Source organism: Hippoglossus hippoglossus, chromosome 13 (assembly GCF_009819705.1).
Source record: "Hippoglossus hippoglossus isolate fHipHip1 chromosome 13, fHipHip1.pri, whole genome shotgun sequence".
NCBI lineage: Eukaryota > Metazoa > Chordata > Actinopteri > Pleuronectiformes > Pleuronectidae > Hippoglossus > Hippoglossus hippoglossus.
This window is the reverse complement of record NC_047163.1, coordinates 25172420-25193162: the sequence shown is the minus strand read 5'-3', so window position 1 is coordinate 25193162 and position 20743 is coordinate 25172420. Positions and strand designations below refer to the sequence as shown.

Below are 20743 nucleotides of genomic sequence, written 5' to 3'. Positions count from 1 at the left end.
GGGATCAAGCCATGCCCTCAGCCATATTCATTACAATGAAATACACACACACACACACACACACACTTATTTTACCCATGTCGCTGAGGCCTCAGCTATACTCATTACAATGAAACACACACATAGACAAACAAACATCTAATCAAACAGCAGCCTTTAATCCTGTTGTTTTGAATGGGCACCACAGCTTCAGTGGTATGCACACACACACACACACACACACACACACACACACACACACACTCACACACTGATTGTCGTCCAGTCACTTTACTAGGGTGACGGCCAACTCTGCCTTCATCCAGTCAAGAGTTTTGTAAATTGTTATTAATCAGCCACATATTCAAATCAATAGAGCCAGTGTGGTGAAGGACGGGTCCACACTGAGTCAACACCCATCAACAACCACGTCAGACACTTGCTACCAACACTTCCTGTTTGGCAGAACCAATAACGCAGTGAGACAAGTTCCAGTTCCCCTTCATCAACACCCTCCGTCTCCCTCTGTGTTCATTTGAATCAGTTTTAATCTTGATGTCATTCAGCACTGTTGATGAAATGTAAATATTAGATTCATGACGTTCATTTGTTTTTGGTTTAAATTCATATGGCTCCCAAAAAAACAAATCTAATGGATCTGTTTTGAGATTGTTTATTTATACTTTGTGTTTATGTGCTTACATATTACTGCTGATGTATTCAATAAATTGCTATTGAATACTTTAAATTAAGTCTATATTATATTAGTACCGACCTTAAGAATTCCATTGTTGGCCGTGCTGTACTTCAGTCAGTCCCAAAACGCTGCACATTTCCCAGATGTCTGTGAAAAGTGGGCTCACACAATTAACCAGATAATTATACATGAAATAATTTCATTCTTTGGATTAAAAGCTAATCTAACTGCAGGATTACATAGCGGCATATCAAAAGAACTGTTTCTTTCCCATGGATTTGGACCTGTATATTGACGTGTGGGACTAGAAGAACCAGGCCTTTATTGTTCTGAATGAGCTTTAACAACAATGAATTGTGATCAGTGGATTATCTTGTGTAAACTGAATGCATTTCTCACCAGGTCTTTGGTTTTTACAATCTACACGTGTGTTCACCTTAAAATGAGTCGAATAGGACAAAACAGGCCTGTGATTTTCTTCGTTGTAAATTATGACTCATTATCTAATCAATATCCTATTTTTTATTTGTGACTACACCAGTGAACGCAACACAAGCCTCTCTTGTTTGTTTTAAGTGTGCTTTGTATCATTGTTCATCAGAAACATGGAGTCTTAAAGTGAAGCAGCATCATGTGAGACTGAGTTGATGTGACCCCTCATAAGCAGTACTCTGCCCTAAATGTTGAGCATATAATGTGTATAGGTATTTTCTTTCTAATTGTATGTCTTTGTGCGTGTGTGTGTATATTTGTGTGTGTGTGTGTGTGTGTGTGTACACAACTGTGCGTTCACCTTCCCCAAGGTCTGCGTATAGTGGTGCTCCATCTGTGGCACTCAGGGGATTACAGCCAATCTGTCTGTCTGCCGCTCAAAGTGCTGACCGTCAGACCAGCACCAGATTAACACAGTGCTGGGATTGGGAGGAGGGGTGGTGGGAGGATGCAGCGACGGGTGGAGCATGGGTGAGGAGTGATGGGGGGGATGGGTGGAAGAGAGAGATGGATGTGATGTTCAGGAAGAGAGAGAGAGAGAGAGAGATGTGTGTGTGTGTGTGTTTGTGTATATGTGTGTGTTTGGGGAGAAGGGGGGGGGGGGGGCCAGGCAGGGGGCAGGTTGAAAGGTCGACCCCAGATTAGTACACAACTGGTACAGTGTGAGTGCGTGTGAGTGCGTGTGTGTGTGTGTGTGTGTGTGTGTGTGTGTTTGCGACAGAAGGGGAGTGGAGAGGGACAGAAGGGGGATAAGGAAGAGGGACAGATGTATGTGGTGGGTTGGTGGACCGGGTCACATTTAACACAAAACTCCAGTGGAATGAGGAACAGTGATAGGTAGAGACCCTGGACTGTTTATGGGTAGAGACACAAGCTTCATATCCACCTAAAGCTCCAAACTGTTCCAGCAGTTTTAGTGTGAGCTGCATCATAAAGGCTGCAATGTATGTGATCATGTGTAAAAGCAAAAGTATTATTTCTCTACCAAATGGTGACAGTCAAAGAATATGTGCCCAGAGATGAGGCTGGAGGATGAATCACAAATAGATAGTCTTTCCTCATATGTATTTTTGCTGTTGCACTTAGTTATACTTTTAACTTTTATTTATTTAAAAGGGACAGTGTACATTGATTAATATAGAGTACAATGGTTCATATAAATGTACCAGAGTTAGTCTCTTAGACAAATTTTCATCTGCAGTCCCGAGCAGGTTGATGTTAAAAAGAGAACAGACAAACAAAGAAACAGAGAATAAACAACAGACAAATGGACAACAAACATATATATATATATATATATATTTATATATTTATTTATTTTAATTTTAATTTTAATTTTATAATTTAATTTTTAATTTTAAACATACTGAGGCAAAACAGCTAGTAAAAATTTGACAATTAAAAGGATACATGCTGAGGCAGACAAATAAGTGAAAAGAATGGAATGAGGTTGTAACCCTGAATTGTTTTCTTAAAGTAATACAGTTTGTCAGACTGAAGGATCGGGTTTGTGTGAAATGGAAAAGTTTGCCCACATGGAAACGCAGCACTTACTTACAGCAAAAAGTCTGTTATAATAGCGAGGTGCAAGATGGGTTTGAATAAAGAACTTCCAACCATACACTGTATATAAAGATGGACAACAATGACTGCTCCCCAATTGTTATTTGACGCTATAAAAACAACGTGAAACATCATGATTGACAACTGAGACTGACTCATGAGTACATGAGGAAATGAGGAAAAATACATGTAACATACAGACAGACAGAATGGTCGGTCAGGGAGGGGCTTCATCCTATAGCAACATAATGAGAAGAAAAGAAGAAGACAGTGGATGACGAGGACAGTCTGAAACCTCATGGTTTTGGATCAACTGGTGAGAAGGTGAAAAAACTACGAGTGCAACAGTGTTGAGACGAACTTTCTGAATATTATTTGATTTCCACTGTAGAAAGAAGAATCAATTGAATGAGTCAAGCATTCAGATTAAATACAGTTCCACAAAAAGATTCAACGATTAATTGTTTATTTGCTCTGGTATCTAATGTCAGAAGCACTGTGACATTGAGTTGTGTAAATATAAATAACAGCTGGAAACGTGGAGGTATTCGAAAACTTTTGACAGGAATGTGTATGGTGTGTTGTCTGACCACAAATAAGACGCAAAAACATTGGGTAATTAACATCAGCACTGAGATCAGGATGTGTTAACACTCACCTGAGCCTATAGTGAGGAGACAAAGCGTGTGTGTGTGTGTGTGTGTGTGTGTGTGTGTGTGTGTGTGTGTGTGTGTAGTAGGGACTCGGACATGGGGGGTGAGTGGGTTCAGACTAGATGAGTGCACCACTGAGATTATTTTCTTGCACTAGTGCACAAAGAGACGTGGTGAGTAGGGGGGGGGGGCTCGGGAACCTGAGGGTGGGGGTGTGCAGAGAATTGCTCCCAGGGATTAACCATGTTCAGCCATTAGCACAACCTGGTAGTCAACTGGTCACACAGCAGGGTTCAGTGCCGCCACACACACACTGATTAATGAGACGTCAGAGAGGAAACACTGGTGTTGTGTTGTTTATTGTTGCTTTGTCTATTCTGTGTTTTTACAGTATGTGTCACTGATTAGACAAGTTAGCACAAGTGAGCCTTTTATATTATACAGTCGATTCGGTGTTAATTTCTACCAATTTATTACTTAAATCATGTCTATGTCAAACTGTACATAACAGTTTGATAAGTGTGACATTCCACTCACCATAAAACCAGTGGGAGAATCCCATTCACAGAAGAATGACAGGGGTGTTCGAAGTAGGCTGCCAAGGCTCATTTATTCTCAACGTGAGATACATATGGAAACAGTTGGAGTGACTTCTGTGCGTAATTTCGTTTGTATCTTCTGAAAGCTTAACAGGACACAAGGAACGGAAATGAACAAACAAGGAGTAGATTTCGATGATGTTGGTGAGAAACTACAGGCATCTAAATGAGAAGGGACAAACAGGTTAAGGACATGGACATGTAGAAAATTCATATGTCCTCTGTAACGTTCAATTTAATTTAATTTAATTTATCTACAGCACCAAATCACAGCATACATTATCTTAAGGCACTTTACATATTTAAGTACTGCTACTAATGCCTTTCCCTCCAAAACATGGAGCGCAGTTCCAAGGACAGCATTTGTACGAGAAGGGGAACAGGAGAGGGCCACTCTGGAGGAGCAAGCCTGTGACTGGGAAAGGCTATTGGATGTAGGTCAGTCCCATCACATATTGTCACTAACACCCTAAGACCGGACCTGGTGCTCTGCGTGTTGTCTACTTTGCAGAATTGACAGTATCCTGGGAGGATGCTGTTGATGAAGCAAATGAGAGGAAGAGGGAAAGGCTCTCCCACCTACGACCTGACGATTACCTTTGGCAACTCCGTGTTAACCCTCACCTAGACTGCTAGGAACCTGGGTGTGACACCCGACAGTCAACTCTCCCTGACTGCCAACATTACTGCAACAACCCGTTCCTGTAGATACATGCTGCACAACATCAGGAGAATACGTCCCCTTCTCACTCAGAAGGCAGCACAGGTTCTGGTCCAGGCTCTGGTCCTCTCACTCCTAGACTACTGCAACTCCCTCCTGGCTGGTCTACCTGCTAGTGCCATCCGACCTCTGCAGCTCATCCAGAATGCAGCAGCTCGACTGCTCTTTAACCTAAATTCACTCAGACTACTCCGCTCCTCCGCTCCCTTCACTGGTTACCAGTGGCTGCCCGCATCTGTTTCAAAACACTAGTACTTGCGTACCGTGCTGTGAACAGATCGGGTCCAGTCTACATCCAGGACATGGTCAAACGTTACACCCCAGCCTGTCCACTCCGCTCTGCTTCTGCCAATCGGCTTGTTGCTCCCTCACTGCGAGCTAACCCCTCAACAAAATCACGACTGTTTGCTGTCCTGGCTCCGAAATGGTGGAATGAGCTCCCAAATGACATCAGGACAGCAGAAAGTCTGCACATCTTCCGCCGCAAACTAAAAACACACCTCTTCCGACTACACCTTGAATAAAAGTTTAAACTAACAATTTAGTAGCACTTAAATGGCACTTACTTATAGCACTTTGTAGTCTGGCTTTTTTGAAGAAATAGTACTTTCTTGATTCTTGTTGTTCTGGGCTTGTACCCTCATGGTTAAATGCACTTATTGTAAGTCACTTTGGATAAAAGCGTCAGCTAAATGAAATGTAATTTAATGTAAAGGAAGAGGCTGTGGTATGCAGACATGGCATTTGAGGCAGAACGAAGTGTCTGGAAGGAAATAGTTCACCCAGTGGAGGTTTGCTGCAGGGGTTTTATTTCAACAGCCACCATCCGGTTGCTCAAAGAACTATGAATTTACAGACAAGCCCTGTGACAGACTATAAAAGAAAGATCACGGACTGCACAGCGCTAAAGCCAATGGCTGTGGTTCAGGAAGAAATATTGCAACTGGGCCTCATGATGTTATCGGGACACACACCCAGGTCTGATCAGCCTGAGGTGGGCCTGCCTTAGAAGATGGTGTCTTGTGGTTAAAAAGCCAAAACACCTGTTGATGCTGAGGTACAACTGAAGATATGTCCCTAACATCCACTGGTGGTCACTAACATCTGCTGATATCCACTAGTGTGGAATGTGATGTGAGTGTACAGGGCAAATAAGCTTGCTAGATAATACCCCTCCCTTCAACCTCCCCATGTGTTTGCATGTGGAATAACCCATGGTAAAATATAAAGGCCCCCTCCAGAGCTAGTGTTTGGTTTGTCCGTTTTAGTCTTCTGTAGAAACATGAAGGTGCAACACAGCGTTCTCTGTTGAAGAGGACCCAGCTACAAAGGGCTCATTTTAAGGTAATGAAATCACCTTTTAACTGAGATTTAAGCAAAGCACAGAGAAACGTCACCCTTCAGCTGATGAATGTGGAAGCAGCCCTGTAGTGTTGAGCTCTGCAAACACATCATTCTGCACCGTGAAGCTCACACATCCATCTGAAGCACCAAGAAAAACATGTTTTCTAAATAAGAGGAACTTGTGACTGTAAATGCATCATTGAACCTATTTAAGTTATTTCATCTCATTCCTAACCTCAGTCTATTATACTGCTCTCGACTGTGAGACGTACCACAGTGTGTGTGTGTGTGTGTGTGTGTGTGTGTGTGTGTGTGTGTGTGTGTGTGTGTGGGTGTGGGTGTGTGTCTGTCTGTCTGTCTGTCTGTCTTCGGCCATGTGCTCCTCTAGTCACAGAGCTACCAGAAACAAGAAGGGAGGGATAGAACAACAAGCCTCTGCGGACACACACACACACACACACACACACACACACACACACACACACACACACACACACACACACACACACACACGCACATACATAGAAACACACTTATACACTTATACACAAACTACTCGTTTGTCTCTCTACAGCGCCTCCTAATGACAATGTTTGCATTACATGAAACACATGTTACTGACAATAACATGTGGACTATAATAAAATAATAGTCCTAAAATACTATTACTATTTTTGCCAAAATATTAATTTAGTCTTTTACTTTATTATCAGTATGTAATGAAAGACAAATTACTGCTTTATGAACAAAAGCAGAAACGTATGTTTTACAAATTCTTTTCTGGTTCTTTTATTTTCAACACTTGAAACTAATTGTTAAACAATCATCATTACGTCTTATTTTTAGAAGAGATCTTATTTTATCTTACGTGCAGTACTATATTTATGACGTGTGATGTAAATGTGATATAATGATATGAAAACACTTGGATAGTGGATTTGTGTTTAACATGGCAGAAACGGGCGTCCATACATTTTAAAGAACATACAATATTTTGTGCAGGTCAATTTCAAACCTCATGATATTTAGACAACCAGCCATATGGACACTATGTTCTTATAACAGTAAGATTAGCTAGATCATATATATATATATATATATATATATATGTTTATATATTCACACTCAGTAAATATTTGTATGAGTGTGACACTGTCACAAACAGACTGGTTGGTGTGTTTGTTGTGTGCAGCATGAGTCACAAAGATGAAACAAACATGTTGACTTGTTGTTTCGAGAAGGGTGTGTGTGTGTGTGTGTGTGTGTGTGTGTGTGTGTGTGTGTGTGTGTGTGTGTGTGACTAATATTTTGTAACTTTGTGGAGGCACCCCCTGACCCAACACCCCATCAGCTTGTGATTGGTCTGTGGCTCCACCATCAGGGATTAGACCATGTTTCCCCACTTTACGTCCCTTGTTCTCTCCCTCTCTCTCTCTCTCTCTCTCTCTCTCTCTCTCTCTCTTCTCTGTTTTCTATTTCTCTTTCTCCCCACATCACATGATCCGTTACATCACGGGATTGAGGTCAGAGCTGGATTAGGGCGAGCGAGCGAGAGAGAGAGGCAACGCCGGAATTACTGAAAGTGAGGGAGGAGAAGTTTGCGCGCGTTTGTGTGTGTGTGTGTGTGTGTGTGTGTGTGTGTGTGCGTGTGTTCAGATGAAGAGAGGAAGAGGAAGAGAGAGAAGAAAAGAGAGATGGGCGATAGTGAGAGATTGAGACAGAGAAAGATGAGGAAGGTAGAGAGAGACAGGGATGAAGATATTCAGAGTTTAAGCAGTGCAGGATTGAACAATGCACACGTCCCAGTGTCATGTCTGAGTTTCTAAATGCATCTGAAAGCTCTTAAAGAATGAAAAACTATAAATATGTCCTCACTAAATGGTGAGTCAGATTAAAACAAAGCTGCAGTATGGGTACATGTATATAAAAGTCCTGGAGCGATGGAGACAAAGGTCAAAAACGTAAGTTATTGAGTAATCTTCATTCTAAGTGTGTCACCAAGCACTTTTCTGTTTTGTTTCTTTGCGTAGTGTGTATGTGGAAACTGCTTATTTGCTATTTATTCACTCAATTGACTCAATGTTATTATTACCAGCACATACTGTTGCCTATAATCTGTGCTAATGCAAGAAGTGGAGTCTTTATACAGTAAACTACACAACAGTGAAGTTTGACTGTTTTAAAGTTTGCTGATTCACTTCATGGCTCATAGCTCCGATGTTGGATACATTCTTTTAAATGGTTCTGTAATTAGTTTTTGAACTTGATCACAGGAAGTCAGTCTTCACATTGGGAACACATATCTTTGATAAATTATTGTAGAGGTTCATCTTCTACCTTTTTTTCAGATCATGGGGCCATGTGTTTGACTTGGAGTTTACAGTAGGCTGATTTAACTTGGAGATGCATGATGACCTTCTGGTTAGAGGAGGACCCACTCTACCAAAGCCACAGCTTCCCCACATCTGTAAAGATGTGCTGTCAAATAACGACACCAACTAATCATTTCATCTAACAACACAAACTGTAATTAAAAACTTAATGTAATTTATATAATGTAATCTTAAAGGTTCCACTCAGAGAAACATTTTTATACTTTATTTTTCCACTCTCTAATTGATTTCATGTTAAGTGGCAAGTTGGCAAGGAAAACAACGCCATCATCACAACCATCTTAATCAATTATTGTTTGAGCAGTGATGATCTAAATCTGTGGTTCCCAACATCTCTCATGTCTTGTGGGTGTTAACATGACCAACCAAAGCGTGATCTTCAAGAGATGAATGATCCACTAATTCAGCAGAAATAGAAAAGATTATAGGGAAGTCAAATAAAATAAACAGCATGTGTAAAGTGGAAATATGATGTATTTCTGTCCTGTTCATCAGGACATGGCCCCTCAAATTGATCTGGCAGCTTCCTGCGGGGGTCCTGATCCCCAGGTTGGGAACCACGTATTCACTGTAAATAGGCAGAGGAATGATCAGTGAACATTTCTTTTCCTATCGACCCAACCTTTTCATTTCATCATTTCAAATCTCATTTCAGCTAGGGTTTCTGGTGCCTCATTTGGTTCGGCATTGCAACAAGATAACATCATGGATAGTAATATGTATTTCAAAACACATCAAGACAGAATGAAAGAAAAGATGTGAGCAATACGTTGTTGTCCTGGGAACACCTGGGATCCTAAAGTGACCCGCGCTGGCACTGGATCAGGGTGAACCTGTGACTACAGATTAAACTCCATCACACTGGCATGAAACTGGAACTGGACGGCCTGCCGGTTCTGAGCTTCCTCCGGCCTGCTCTCCAATTAACGTAGAGAGGATCCCACACGTGAGGAAATATGGCTTTGATATTTCAGACCTGCTCTTTTGTGGAAAGTGGGGACGTTTGGATGTATACTGGATATAAATCTATTCATTTTGAGTGTATAAAGTGACAAAAAAACAGAGCAGTTAAAGAAATGAAACATTCGCTTTTTCATTTGAAAACTCTCAGTGTCATCTCTCTGGGCTATGCAGATGTTTGGTGGACTTCATCTGTGTTGTCTTTATTTTCTATTTTTATTCTCAAGAGGTCAAAGTTTATTTAACGATGCTCGATGTCCCATGATGCACCAGGCCTGCGAGAGCATCTGTCACAAAGGGAACATTGGAACCAATTTGTCATCTGGAGAGGGGGCAAGGTTTTAATCCTGCTGATGAAAATAGAAATGTCCAGAGGAAGATGGGCATGCAAGTGGAGAGATGATGAGCAGAGAGTGACGGCATGGAGGAGAAGGAGAAGAGGAAGAAGAGGAGGAGGAGGAAGTGAAGGAGGAGGAAGAGGGAGACAGTAATCCTGTCTAATTCACTTAGTGTTGCGCTGAGGGAGCAGGACACTAAGAGGATTTGGGACATTCTCTAAATTAGATCAGCAAGAATAACAAACTGCGGGGAGAAGTGGAGTGGAGAGAACGAGGGGGCACAGAGAGAAGGGGCAGATGAGGGAGGTTGGCGGGAAAGAAGGGAAGACAGGAGCAAATGAATGGAAGAGGTAAATAAATGAAGAGATAGGTTAGAACCCTCAAGAGAAAATAAAATAATGGGAGGTTTAAGGATGATAAAGATTGGTTGCCAGTTTGAATTTCCACAAATCTAACAAATATTTAGGGTAGCTGTCACTGAGCAAGGCATTCAACCCCTGACAAGGAGGAAAATGGTAAAATGATCAGAGATTCAAACACACGACAGAAGTACCACCTGTGGCCAATGGTACCAAAAAAGAAAAAATCCCTCCCATTACATTGGGGTTTGATGCCCAAAACACATCAAATGCCAAGCACTGCCATAATCCAGACAACAGTTTTAGTCCAACATATCATTAATCTGTGGCTCTAAACTCTGACTTTTACTATTAGTGATATTAACTAGGTGTTAAGTTGTAATCTGCAGTAAAGCCCTTAGCAGAAGTGTATGCTGAGGTTGACAGTGGCTGGTTGATCCATTCATACTGTAATACTGATCCTGTTACCAGCACTAGCTGCAGATCACTCTCACCTACTTACACTGTGCTGCAGCGTGATTTAGCTGCTTTATAGCAAAGCTACAAATCTTATTTAATGATTGACATTGTTTAACTGATCAATATGATGATAATTCGAAGTGTTGCTGAGCCAGACTCAGAGCAGTTTGGATGAGGTTGTTGTTTTCACTGGTTTTACTGTGTTCACACTCTGAACACAATGAAAATTGTTTCTATGGTCATAGTTATTGACTGTATCTACTTATTCTAGTTAATTATGTATTTTATTTTTATTTAAAATGTTGAATGGTTTATTGTGGAATGGATTTACCATTATTATCACAATTCACAGCCAGATTCTTATAGGTTTCCTCCTCTAAGAATCATTATGTAGATTTCCATCCATTGTCAGAGAAAGACAGAGTCTCTGCTGTGCTATCCCTTCAGGCTCTTTACCCGTGCATGGTCTACAGAAGTTACTTTATTCGATAAAGAAAATAGAAAAATAGAAATGTTTTATATGTTTTGTATATTTATTTCTCTATTAAACACATTTAAATATTATAACTCAATCATAAATCAATAACAACAAACAATTTTAGACTTTTTAAACCTTAAAAAGAGTCTTCATTGGGATTATTTGGAGCACATTATTCTGTGTTGTCCACAGTGTATCATTGTATATATTTTTTTATTTTAATTAATTGTGCCTTATTAATTGTGCCTAACCCTTATGTCCTTTGCTACAGTAAAAAAAGGAAGGAGGCTAAACTTTGGTCACACCTATTGTAGGCAGCACGTTTTAGCATCACTGGCATCTCTCTATTGGTCACCAATACATGGATAATGGCTACATCCTTCCAGTTTGTACTGTGTGAATTTCATAAAGATGCTCAGAGTATAAAAGGAGCGGGCGGTGCCTCATCATTCTGTCAAACGGGTATGTGCACATTTTTGTCTTTGCTAACCCTGATTGGGTCATTGAAATAAAGCTATATAGCAGATGTGGGCCACTTCAGGCAATGCTGCAGAATGTCTGGTCTTCTTGTGAGCCTAAAGTTGTCTACTAGCAAAATAGCAAATGTCCCAAAAACAAATGTGGGCAAACATGTGGTGCTCTCTGCAATGTGTAATCTGGATGTGAACCTAAAGTGGCACTCAGTGCAGTGTTTACCTCTGCCAAGGCCCAATAGTCCCCTTACAATGAGTCAAGCTGCACCAAAAATCACACACAGAGATCAGTTCCCTAAATATGCCTGATTTAAAAAAAAATCAAGAGCCATTAATTATTCAATGTTAAAGAAAGTGATCAAAACATTCCTGAATCCACCCACTGATCCAGATCTACACCAAATTAAATGGATTCTACCCTGACCCATACCACATCCTTTCACCAAGTTTCATGGAAATCCATTTAGTTGTTTTGTGTAATCTTGCTTACAAACAAACTCACAAACAGACATTGGTGAAAACTTGACCTCTTTGGTAAAACGAAGTTTAACATAAGAGCTGTATCAAGATTTTTGTGCCATTTTACATATGGGTGGGTTCACTCCATGTCGTATGTGACAAAACTGCATGAATTAGATTTGACCAAGCAACTGTTAGTTGCAATGAATGTTGTTTTATTATTATTATCATTATTTATTTATTTTCCCTTATCTGAGTCGTACTTAACGAAACATAGACATAAGTTGTGTTTTCAGTCACTGTATTAACCTAGTCTGAGTACAGACTGTTCACTCAGTGATCCTGCTTCATCTCTATGAAACTCTGTTTCATCATGGATTTGATTTTCATTTCATTTTAACCCAAACAAAGCATATCAATTTGTGAGTGTGTGTGTGTGTGTGTCTGTTTGTGTCTAAGTAAAAGAGTTGTGTGTCTGTTTGTGTGCATGTGTGTGTCTTATGTCTTACTGTTTATGCATATGTGTGTGTGACTCGTGCATTTCTAATTATATGCTTGATAATTGTTTTTTGTGTGTGTGTGTGTGTTTGTGTGTGTGTGTGTGTGTGTGTGTGTGTGTGTGTTTGTGTGTGTGTGTGTGTGTGTGTGTGTGTGTGTGTGTGTGTGTGTGTGTGTGTGTGTGTGTGTGTGTGTGTGTGTGTGTGTGTGTGTGTTTGGGCGTGTGCTTGGCGCGTGTATGCTTGGCGGCGTTGGGATTAGGAATCGATTAAGAGGAAATTGGACTGCAGGGAGGGGGGGGGGGGGTGGAGGGAGGAAGAAGGGAGGAAGGGATGAGGGGAGGGAGGGAGTCGGGGCTGATGGGGAGGCCGCGCAGCCTCTGCAGCAGCAGCAGCCAGTGGCATGATTACACTGTGCGTCCAGAGCAGGCCGGCCACCAGCTTGTTTGCTGGGGATTAGAGAGGAAAGAAATGAATCATATTTCTAAGTCCTGAGTGTATCTGAGCCTGTGTCTGTGCTTCACAGTCCATATGCTGCTGAGGGATTACAGGAGCACGGCATGGGGTCAATCTATCTATCTATCTATCTATCTATCTATCTATCTATCTATCTATCTATCTATCTATCTATCTATCTATCTATCCATCCATCCATCCATCCATCCATCCATCTATCTATCTATCTATCTATCTATCTATCTATCCATCTCTCTCTCTCTCTCTCTCTCTCTCTCTCTCTCTCTCTCTCTCTCTCTCTCTCTCTTTACAAACTGACAGTAGAAAAGTACAAACAACCACTTGAGAAATAATGTAACAGTGGTCAGTGCTGAACGTCTGGTTGTTTAAATTGTGTAGCACTTAACAGTTTGCAATGTGAAAGATTAGACTTGCAACATGTACAGGTTGGTAGCTTTCACTTCAAGTTGTGTTTAGGGTTTGATGAAACACAAGTGAAATTCACCTAAATGAGGCCACACTCAGCCCAGAAGAAAGAGAGGACCACACTACAACAGATGGATGATATTACATTATCCCATGGGCCAGAATTAATAATATCAAACTCATTTGTCAGGTTTACATTGATTTTCTTGCCTTGACTTATATTTAACAGTCAAGTGTATCAGTCAGGGTTTGTGTTTTTGTGTTGTTGCTTCAATTTTCAGTAGTGTCATATTTATCGAAAATTACAGTGTAATCCATTTTATCACTATATATTTATATAATCTGAATATTTCCTGAGGTTTTTAACATGAACATTTGTTGTTTCGATTCAGGTTGAGTCACTTTACATGTACCTTCAATTTAAACCACATTCATCAGTTTTACTCAAAAGTTGGAGTTAAGTTAAGAACAATAACCAAGACAAAAAATGTTTTTGAATACATTCTGATTATTATTCTGATTATTCTGATTATTATTATTATTAGTAGTAGTAACAGTAGTATTAGTAATAACGGTAGTATTAGTAGTAATATTAATATTTGTATTTGTATTAGTATTAGTTTTACTTTGGTGTATTGTTTTATATTGTGTCATAGTGACTAAAGACCCATTTTGAAAAGATATCTCCACACACCACGGGCTAATAGCATGACTAAAACCTTTCATGGGTGCACTTCTCTCAAACCCTGTGGAGCTGACCCTGCGGCCTCTTGGCAGCAGGAACACACTGAAACGTTCAGCAATCCAAAAATAATCTGCCCATCACTCATACTTCAGTTTGGGACTGTTGGAGCGCTCGGACTCAGTATTATGGTGAGTTCTAATCTGTATTCTGTCCTCATGCCCTGCTCCCTCTCATCTTTCTGCCTTATACCCACTCAGCCTCTTGTATGGATTAGTGGAACGCTCCCAAAAACAGATTCCCCATCTCCTCTCCTCTCATGTGGACATCAGACATTCACATTTTTTTCTGCTGCTGTGGCACTAAAATGGCAGAGATATAGGAGGATAACACATGTCCGAGGTGAAGCTCACCCCTGATTCCACCTTTGCAGCCGATGTTCAGCAATTAAATGATTCAATTTACAGAAGTCAGTGACCACAGAGTTTTAATGAAGTCGTTTAATGTCTCAGAAACATCATAGCTATCTAGCATGGTAGTGGTGAGACTGGTCAAACACAGGAGACAAATGAAACATACAAAAGAATTCATGTCAGAAAAATAAGCAGAGAAGATTATAGTCATGCAAAAGATAAAAGTACAGTAAATGATTAAGAAGCATGAACAGCATTGTATCCTATTACTGCTACTTTTATTGGATAAACCCCTGAGTTTGAAAAAAAAGAAAAACAACAGAAGAAGCAGAAACCAGAAAAATATCAAGAGAAAAAATAAAAAGTTGGCAGTTTTCTAGAAAGTAAGAAAGAGAGAATGTGTTGGGTGGAGCGCCTGTGTGACAACACGTTGCTGATACCACACATGATTGCATTTTCAAGTTTTAATATTTACAAAATAACGACAAAAAAAGAACATTATTAATGTCCGTGTCAGCTGAAGACATAATATTAATGATGATAGTAATAATACTGATAATAATGTCAACTTCAAAACAAATTACCACAATTTTTACTTCAACGAATTCACAATTTTTTTTAACATAATATTGTTTAAGTCTAATACAAAAAAAACCAGACAATACATCAAACACATAAAGTGGTACCCATCACATCTTTACAGGTTGGAGTTGAGAGAGGCACCAAACTCTCTGTGCAAAGGGGGGGGGGGCTGCATGGCGGCCCAGTCCCTTCCCTTTCTCTCATGCAGCCTTCTCTCCCATCAGACACCTCGCTCAAGCAGTTCACAAATAGCAACAAAATAATAATATTTAATGATGATGAAGTCATCTGTAGATTCAAGAACTGCTTCAACAATCCTCTAACTTCGTGGAATGGAGGGGGAAAGTACTCGGCTGCCAAGATCCACAATGTGACCATTGTTGCCCGAATTGTCTGGAAGTGATCCTATTAAACTAACAATGTACAAGCCATTCCTGCTAATGATTACAACCATGCTCAAAGGCAACAGGTTAGTACTGCAGTCACAGCGGTGACAACTCTACCCCCTCTGCTCGTATCACACACAGGCTGCAGAGGGTCAGTATCATACAAGGCTACTGGGAATCATCAGCGTCCGTCTGCTATACACTTGGATTATTGAATGGGCGGCCACCCTGTGAAGACACCTCTGTCAGATGTCTGCAGGGTCAGTTGAGTAGTTTGGCTCAAAGCTTTTTGAGTCAGCTCAGTGATGAGAAGCAGCTTCATCAAAGAAATACATCACAGAACGTCTACGAGACAAAGTCTATAGGAGGAAGAAATAAACACAAGCTTGGGATCTCATCAGTTGAACGTGTCGATTAGAAGGTTGCCTAAACTTGTGGGTCAAAAAACACATTAGCTCAGCTTCAAATTCATCACGGTCAATAAAAGCAAATACAAAAAGTCTTTGATTTAAAGGATTCATTCTGCATGCTGCAGGCCTCCTTTAGATGTTTCATTTGATTTGTCTTGTCATTGGTAAAAGTTATACTCAATTTAAGTTGCAGAATTAAAGCTGAAGTACTTTCTAGGTGATTTGATCTTGATATCTTTTGCTTCTTTTACAGCCATTCTTTGATTTCGAGGCTGATTTTTACACGGTTGAACCATAACACTCTTAATTCCACACATATTTTTCTGAAACAGCTGATCAGTTCTCCAGCTGATATGATTAATAACTGATTTCTGTGTCCCAAGTTCTCCTCCTTCCCCAATAAAACACCAAATGTTATCTTGGGTTCGATTTTTTTGTTTGCTTGTTCGTTTTTTTAATCCCCCTCCCCCACCTCCCACCTCCTCTGTTATTTACAAGACCTGGAACTTCCATGAGTTCTGGTCCTTGTAGTCCAGACAGTCAGTGGCATTGAAATTGAGCTTCCAGGCAGCTTGGTCCTTGTAGTCTAGACAGTCGACAGCTCCGAAACCCAAGGAGGCAGCAGTGTAGCCCTGTGAGGTGAGCGAGGCCGGGGACTGGCTGAGGGGCCCACCCATCGAGGAGCCCGTGATGGGGCTCAGGGCTCCTCCGGTGCCCGACAGCTGCGGGTGCATGGGGGACAGGTAGGAGCTACAGTCCAAGCCTGTGAAGTAGGAGGAGGTCCCCGCGTAGCTCTGGCTGTAGGCGGGGGCCTGGGTGTAGGTCATGGGGTAGGCGGTGGTGCGCTGCATGCAGGGGGTGGTGGAGACAGACAGCGGGTCTGGCAGCGGAGAGATGGAGGCCGGGCTCCAGATGGACACCGTGGCACTAGCCGAGCTCGAGCTGGGGGTGATGGTGGTGCCGGGAGGAGGGGGTTGGGGGCTGTAGGGTCCATTGCTGTGGTTGGCACTGGCCTCGGCGTTGGACTCACGGGCAGGGGACGCCTTCTTCTTAGGGGGCCGTGGCTTGGACTGGCCCGTGCTCTGCTGCTGCTGCTGGCGGCACTTGGCACGGCGGTTCTTGAACCAGACCTGGAGGAGGGGAGAGAATTAGTACTTTATCATTAGCTATTTCTCTTTCTCACACACACACACGCGGATGAGTTTATTTATCTTGCAGTGTAGCCGCAATGTTCTGCATCCAAACACTGTTGACTAGTGAATATGAGAAGTGAATGTGCATTGATGTGTGCTGTGTGTTACCTGCACTCTGGACTCGGGCAGGTTGATCTTCAGGGCCACCTCCTCCCTCATGAAGATGTCTGGGTACCGGGTTTTGGCAAACAGAGCCTCCAAGATGTCCAGCTGAGCGCGTGTGAAGGTGGTGCGCTCCCGACGCTGTTTACGCGGGGTGTCTAGAAAAAAAAAACCTTATTATTATTATTTATATTCATTATTATTGTTATTATTATTATTATTTAGAAGAAGAAGAAGTAGAAGAAGAAGAAGAAAATTCTAAAAGGAAAATTGCTTTTCCAAAATCCAATGAATGCCTATAATAGAAAACACGATTATTCCAATCAGTATTAACTTATTAAAATGTCCCAATTTAGTACTTTATTTGAATAGCCATCTAGTTGTATTAATAAAGAAGGACAAAAAAAATAAATTGCGATTCCTTGTGAATTCAGAAAATACATTAAGATAACTAATAAACCGCAGGCCTATTGTTTCTAAGATGTGTATTTTAAGTCAGTAAGTTTTAAGAATTGACCGATAATGTCGATTATTAGAAATTATTCTAACGAATAAATGTTGAAAAATACCAGTTAAACCCTAATAGATATTAGTTGAAGCTAAAGAAAGTCTCTGCGATTTACACATCTTATTGGATCGAATAAAATAATTTAACGCTTCTTCTTGTTTTGTAATTGTCATAGAGGAGACCGTCAGAATCGAAATATACAGTGAGGGCAAACGAAAGTGGCTCCACATCAAACATTCACGCAGTTTTTTGTGGGGGGAAATCGTCTTCATCTATTCAACAAGAGGGCCCAGCTTTGTAATGCACGCCTGCTGTCACCGAGGCCAAACCCCGGCATCATCCACAGCCTCATCTCAAGGATGACAGATGCTGAGCAGGTCATGCATCCGCACCGAACAATATAAGTTAAGTATTCACGCAGTCATGACAAAAAAAAAAAACATTGTGGCACAAAGTACAACACAATGCGCCTGCTCCTGTAAATAGGTTACACGATAAGAGCAACAGATTGGAGTCTGCGGTGATGTTAAGTCTGTGTGAGAACGAGCTGCGTCTCCATTCACACACGTTTTTTTATTGTTTTTTGACTCTGTAATCCGCTGAACTTATAGGTCAAGTGAACACATGTTCGGATGCCTGAAGAATCACACACATGTCTTCATCCACATAAAGCACAGACAGGTGTATTAAAAAAACACTCAACAGATATTTTACGCATTAAGATTAACGACCTTTTCTATAAATTCCTTCGGTTTTAGCATTTCAAAATATCCAACTTCACGTTTCCACTTCAAATAATAATGCAAAGACATATACAATTGATTCAAAATGAAAGATAGAAACACACAGTTGGAGGCCACAGGTTTTTACTTACTGGGATATCCAACGCCAGCGGAGTGGAGCAGATCCATGCCCGGGCCGGACAGCGTTAACCCGTTCACGGCGTAATGGGGTTGCTTAATGTAGGACATCATGCCTCCTGCCGGCTTTAAAACACTCCCTCACTTCCTCACTCTCTCTCTCCTTCTCTCTGACCGGGGGCCGGGTCTCCGAGCTAGTCTCCAGGGGGTGTCTCTCTCTCTCTCTTTCTCTCTCTCTCTCTCTCTCTCTCTCTCTCTCTCTCTCTCTCTCGTCTTTTTCCTCCCTGTCTCTCCCTCCCTCCCTCTTTATCTTTTACTCTATAGGTTGTTTTTGACTAAGTTGTTGTTTTTTCCCTGCTGGCCCTCTTCTTTATCTGTGTAGCTTCCTCTGACCTAGTGCCGTCGAGCCTGACACCTGCCTGTAGTTCTAACCTGCGTTAAAGTACCTGTGCACCTGCGTCCACCTGGTGCGTAAAATCACAGCAGCTTTCGGACCTCCCTGTATATTCTGCACTTCCTCTGCGCAAATACGACAACAACAAACAACTCAAATCAGCCGAACACTATGAGCTGAAACCCCACATCGAGAATGTTGAAGGCTGACCAAACTAGACCCGAGCTATCATACAGTTGCTCCAACCAGAGTCGTGCGTAATTGCCCGTGCGCACCGACGTCGCCAGGTGAATTGTGCCAAAAAAGCCGCGGCAGGTCCAAAGCAGTTGGGCCCGTCTGCGGGAGCTGGTGAGAGCTGACACGGAGCGTGGGCCCTGGTCACTGAGGAGAGGGTGTGATGTGGATCTGCAGGTGGAGGACAAGTGAGCCGAGCGAGAAGAGACTGGCTAATTAGAAGTAACTTCTTACCCAAGTAGACACCCAGAGCCCTCCTCCCTCAACCCCTCTCTCTCTCTCTCTCTCTCTCTCTCTCTCTCTCTCTCTCTCTCTCTCTCTCTCTCTCTCTCTCTCGTGGGCGCGCTCACCCAGACGCGCGCGCACATAGGCTGTTAATATTGGGCCTTGATATGATGACACTTCAGCACAGACTCTGCTTCGTAAGAGTGCAATGTCTCGATTTGATGAAAACTTTAGACTATTATCTTCTTGTTATGCGCTACATTATGAAAGATCAATTTCAATTAAAAAACATGATTTTATATAACGCCAAGCTTGTTAAATGAAAGACACTTTGTAGCCTACTTAAGTTGACCTCATGCAATTAATAACAATTGTGTAAATTGTGTACCTGCAGAACCTCAATAACCGTATTAAGCTTTTCGAGTCTTGTGAACATTTTTCGAAATTGGCCTCCTAAAATAATTGGTCGGCCCATGTGTGCAGCCGGAGTGTGGAGGCAGAGGCAGAGAAGGGGGTACAGGCCGGATTATAGAGGCAGCACAAAGAGCGCGTTGTTCTGCTATTAAATCCCCTTCTGATCCCCAACATGCTCCCTTCCTTCCATTCATCCATTCATTCACCACGCTCAATAATGATAATAACAATAGTCGTAATAAAAATAATAACGATAATATTAATATTATTATTATTATTAATAATATAATAATAATAACACTAATACTAATAATAGTAATAATAATGGTAGTAGTAATAATAAGTACAAATTCTAACATTGTATTTGATTTAGGTAATTTACATCATAGCCTACTTCATATCAAACTTACAGTATATAAAGTTATAGAGAAGCGGAGTTATAGGTAAAGTTATGGAGAAGAAGAATAGTTATAGATTGATAGATACAAAGTTATACCTACATAGATAGATATGAGGTAGTAGAGCAGATAACTTATAGATAGATAGATAGATAGATAGATAGATAGATAGATAGATAGATAGAAAAGAAGAAGAGTTATAGATGGACAGAATAGTTATAGATAGATAGATAGATAGATAGACAGACAGATAGATGGATAGATACAAGAAGGAGAAGGTAATAGTTATATGTAGATAGATATAAAGTTATAAAAGAAGAATAATGCATAAAGGAGAAGATGATGATTAGTCACGTATAATTGATACAGGTATAAACTATGGTGTTTCAGAAAATATTTTTCAAATAAAACAGGGTTAACCCAAACAAAACAATAAATGAATTAAATTATTTATTTTGAAATAATTAGAGTTTAAAGACATATTGTTTTATTTGTTAATGTGATAGGAGCCTTAAGGCCTCAGGCCTATATGAGAACGTTCTAACAACTGTTGCAGCTCCGCGTGGTCAAAGTAGAAGAAAAGATAACGTTATTTT

The 20743-nt window shown here is 41.0% G+C and overlaps 1 protein-coding gene across 1 annotated transcript; it reads right to left on the bottom strand.

Annotated features, from left to right (window-relative positions):
• Window positions 1–16155: 16155 nt before the first annotated feature.
• Window positions 16156–18735, bottom strand: LOC117772779 (homeobox protein otx5-A-like). The gene is made up of 3 exons (XM_034604229.1): window positions 18497–18735; window positions 17121–17272; window positions 16156–16949 (listed from the first exon to the last, which is right to left on the bottom strand). The coding sequence occupies exons 1-3, from the start codon at window positions 18594–18596 to the stop codon at window positions 16311–16313; spliced, it is 891 nt and encodes a 296-aa protein (XP_034460120.1). The 5' UTR covers window positions 18597–18735; the 3' UTR covers window positions 16156–16310.
• Window positions 18736–20743: the final 2008 nt, after the last annotated feature.